Source organism: Pecten maximus, unplaced genomic scaffold (assembly GCF_902652985.1).
Source record: "Pecten maximus unplaced genomic scaffold, xPecMax1.1, whole genome shotgun sequence".
NCBI lineage: Eukaryota > Metazoa > Mollusca > Bivalvia > Pectinida > Pectinidae > Pecten > Pecten maximus.
Window position 1 is genome coordinate 1 of NW_022981955.1, and position 2,771 is coordinate 2,771.

At 35.3% G+C, this 2,771-nt stretch overlaps 1 protein-coding gene across 1 annotated transcript; it reads left to right on the forward strand.

The window, feature by feature from the left end:
- Window positions 1–532: 532 nt before the first annotated feature.
- On the forward strand, window positions 533–2,552 carry LOC117320317 (inositol hexakisphosphate and diphosphoinositol-pentakisphosphate kinase-like; the record flags this gene model as incomplete). Its single annotated transcript, XM_033874924.1, is given in 4 exon segments — window positions 533–658; window positions 1,164–1,409; window positions 1,773–1,889; window positions 2,447–2,552. Coding segments are annotated over 4 exon segments (595 nt in total), but the record flags the coding sequence as incomplete, so codon positions are not given.
- Window positions 2,553–2,771: the final 219 nt, after the last annotated feature.

Below are 2,771 nucleotides of genomic sequence, written 5' to 3' on the forward strand. Positions count from 1 at the left end.
TCATGTGAATTTCACGTGAATTTTTTTCATGTGAATTTCACGTGAAAAATTTCATGTGAATTTCATGTGGATTTTTTTTTTGAGATTTTTTCACATACACAAATAATTCTAGCAAAATGTATTTAACGGCTCCTCCACCACGACAAAAAGCGTAGAATACATTACCCAATGTATTATTAGTATTATGATTCATCTGTCTGTGAAAGTATTATTAGTATTATGATTCATCTGTCTGTGAAAAGTTTTGTTTGCCTGGATCAGAGATCTCTTAAAAATTCAAATAATTTCTTTTAACTAATTTGTATGCATTATAATCATGATATTTAACTAGGTTTTCCTGAGCAACAGTGGGATCCAACTTCTAAGGTCACTGAGACGAAGTCTAAAGTCTCAGCTGACCATTAAGGCCCATGGGCCTCTTGTTTTAAAAACACCTAATGTTTCTCGCTCAGAAACTCTCAAAATCTAATAAACTGTGTCAAAGTTGTATGATATTTCATGAAATAATTTAATGAGCTTGTTTATGATTCAGGAAATCTCATCAGACGAACGATTCCATGTGGAGCTTCACTTCAGTCCGGGGGCGTACACCTGTGGGGAGAAGATACTCGACTTTCCTGTGGGACGTGGCTACCAATCTTTGTCTAAAAAGGAAAAGGTTGGTTTGTGCATTTAATACAGTCATATTTTCAGCGGGGGCGTATAAACTATTACCCATTGTCTGAAAATGTCTCGTCAGGTTTTGCCTTCAGTGTGCTTTCTGGATACATAAGGTGTTATGTTCAGTTTCACTCTCTGCACCCCTGGAATATGTCGTAGTAAAAACGGAGGCAAACAACTAGCTATTTGATTGTTTTTTATGGATCATAGATTTAGAGGAGCAACAGACAAATTCAAAGTGGGTCAATGTAACAGTATGGTGACCTCAGAGTTCCTTTGATATGCATTAAAGTATCAAACTAATATTTTTCTTTTATCCTCAAAATGGTTATGACTGCGTCTTCATTATTCTAGGGATGCTTTAGCATCAAATTAATGAACACAGATTTAAATAAAAATGAATCTAGAGCATCGGAATCTAAATCAAACTGATTGGAGAAAATACTTAATTGTCCAAGTTTCCTTTGTCTGTAGTTACTAAAATAATTATGTCATTATCTCAGCGTTTAAGTACTGGTGACGACCCAGGTGTGACCAGCCCACAGGTCGGTGGTGAACAGAAGACACTCGGGGAGGACTTACAGGCCCGGGCTTACTCAGACCGGCCCCGCTCCGCACCAATGGTTATCCAGGAAACATTGGAAGAACTACAAGAGGCGGACATATTTGATCACCATAGCAACAACGACCCACCAAAATCTCTGAATAAGGAAGATATGTCACTGTCATTTGATAAACCTAAAACGAAGGTAAAATAGAAGATATCATCCTACGATGGGACAATATTGTCAAACACAACTCCTGAATGACTCGGATCATAGAAATATTACTAAGAGTATGGGGACACATGATAAATTGTTTCCATTCTGTAGTTTAATTTGTACATCAGGTCAAAAACATATTTTGGCAAGCTGAAGTTTTAGTACATTATCTTTTAACTTTTTTTGCAAAATGATGATTTGGATACTTTTGTTGCCATAGAAACAGTCTATAGTAACTTCTCTTAGTGCAGTCATTCTCATGTAGAGTGGATTTATTGAGAGAAGAAATGTCACTACATACACAAATGTCCTGCTACATGATGTGAGCCTCTGTTTTCTGTGTCCCTCCAGGTTCCAGAACCTCGGTCACCTGACCCCAGTGTACCTGAGTGGGATTGGGGCGATGACGATCAGAAGAGTAAGGAGTCGCTTACGGAGGAGACGGAAAATAAGTCGTCTGTTGATACGGTATTGTTTGATTGGAAATAAATACTCTTACTTAAAAGTTTATGTTGTGACATTCGAGATACATTTGTTTCCAAACTTAGATTGGGCCAAAATTTTAACATCAATCAACACTAGTCTATTACTGTATTTATCTAACAGATGAACTACATCGGTTTTCAAGTCTTGATTGAGCCAAAATTTAAACATCAATTAACACTATACAAGTACAGTTAACTGTATTTATCTGGCTATTAACCCATGTCTTGTAATAAGCCCGCCCATATACAGTATGTATATCACTTTGAACAAATTAGCAGGAAATTATTTCCATTGTCCTGTAAGATGAAAGCCAAAATGAACATTGAACAAGTTTAATAAATTCCATTTGACATAGAGTATAAGATTCTGTTTATCTAATAACTCATACACAATATATTGTAACTCATGTTATGAGAATATAAGATTCTTTTTATCTAATAACTCATACACAATATATTGTAACTCATGTTATGAGAATATAAGATTCTGTTTCTCATATATCATATATGTAATAAACTTTAAACTTTAAACTTTAACAGATTGAACCGGATACTACTGAAAAGAATGATAGTCTGCCATCATCAGGTGCTGCGACCCCGGTCAACTCTTCTCAGCCAATAGAAATCCAGACATCAAGGGTCAAAGGTCAGTATTTTATCAGGATTTTATTTCATCAAATTTGTTTTCTATTGATCAGCCTTAAAATGAACATATAGAATAAAATGGGTAATTGGTCGATTACGCTGTCACATGTTCATTTTTTTTTTTTTTATAAATCTTGCTGAATTAGTCTGCCAGGGTGTGTTCTTACTTTAAAGCTTTCAAACAACAAACAATATAGCCTTACAGTTGTATTATCTATCC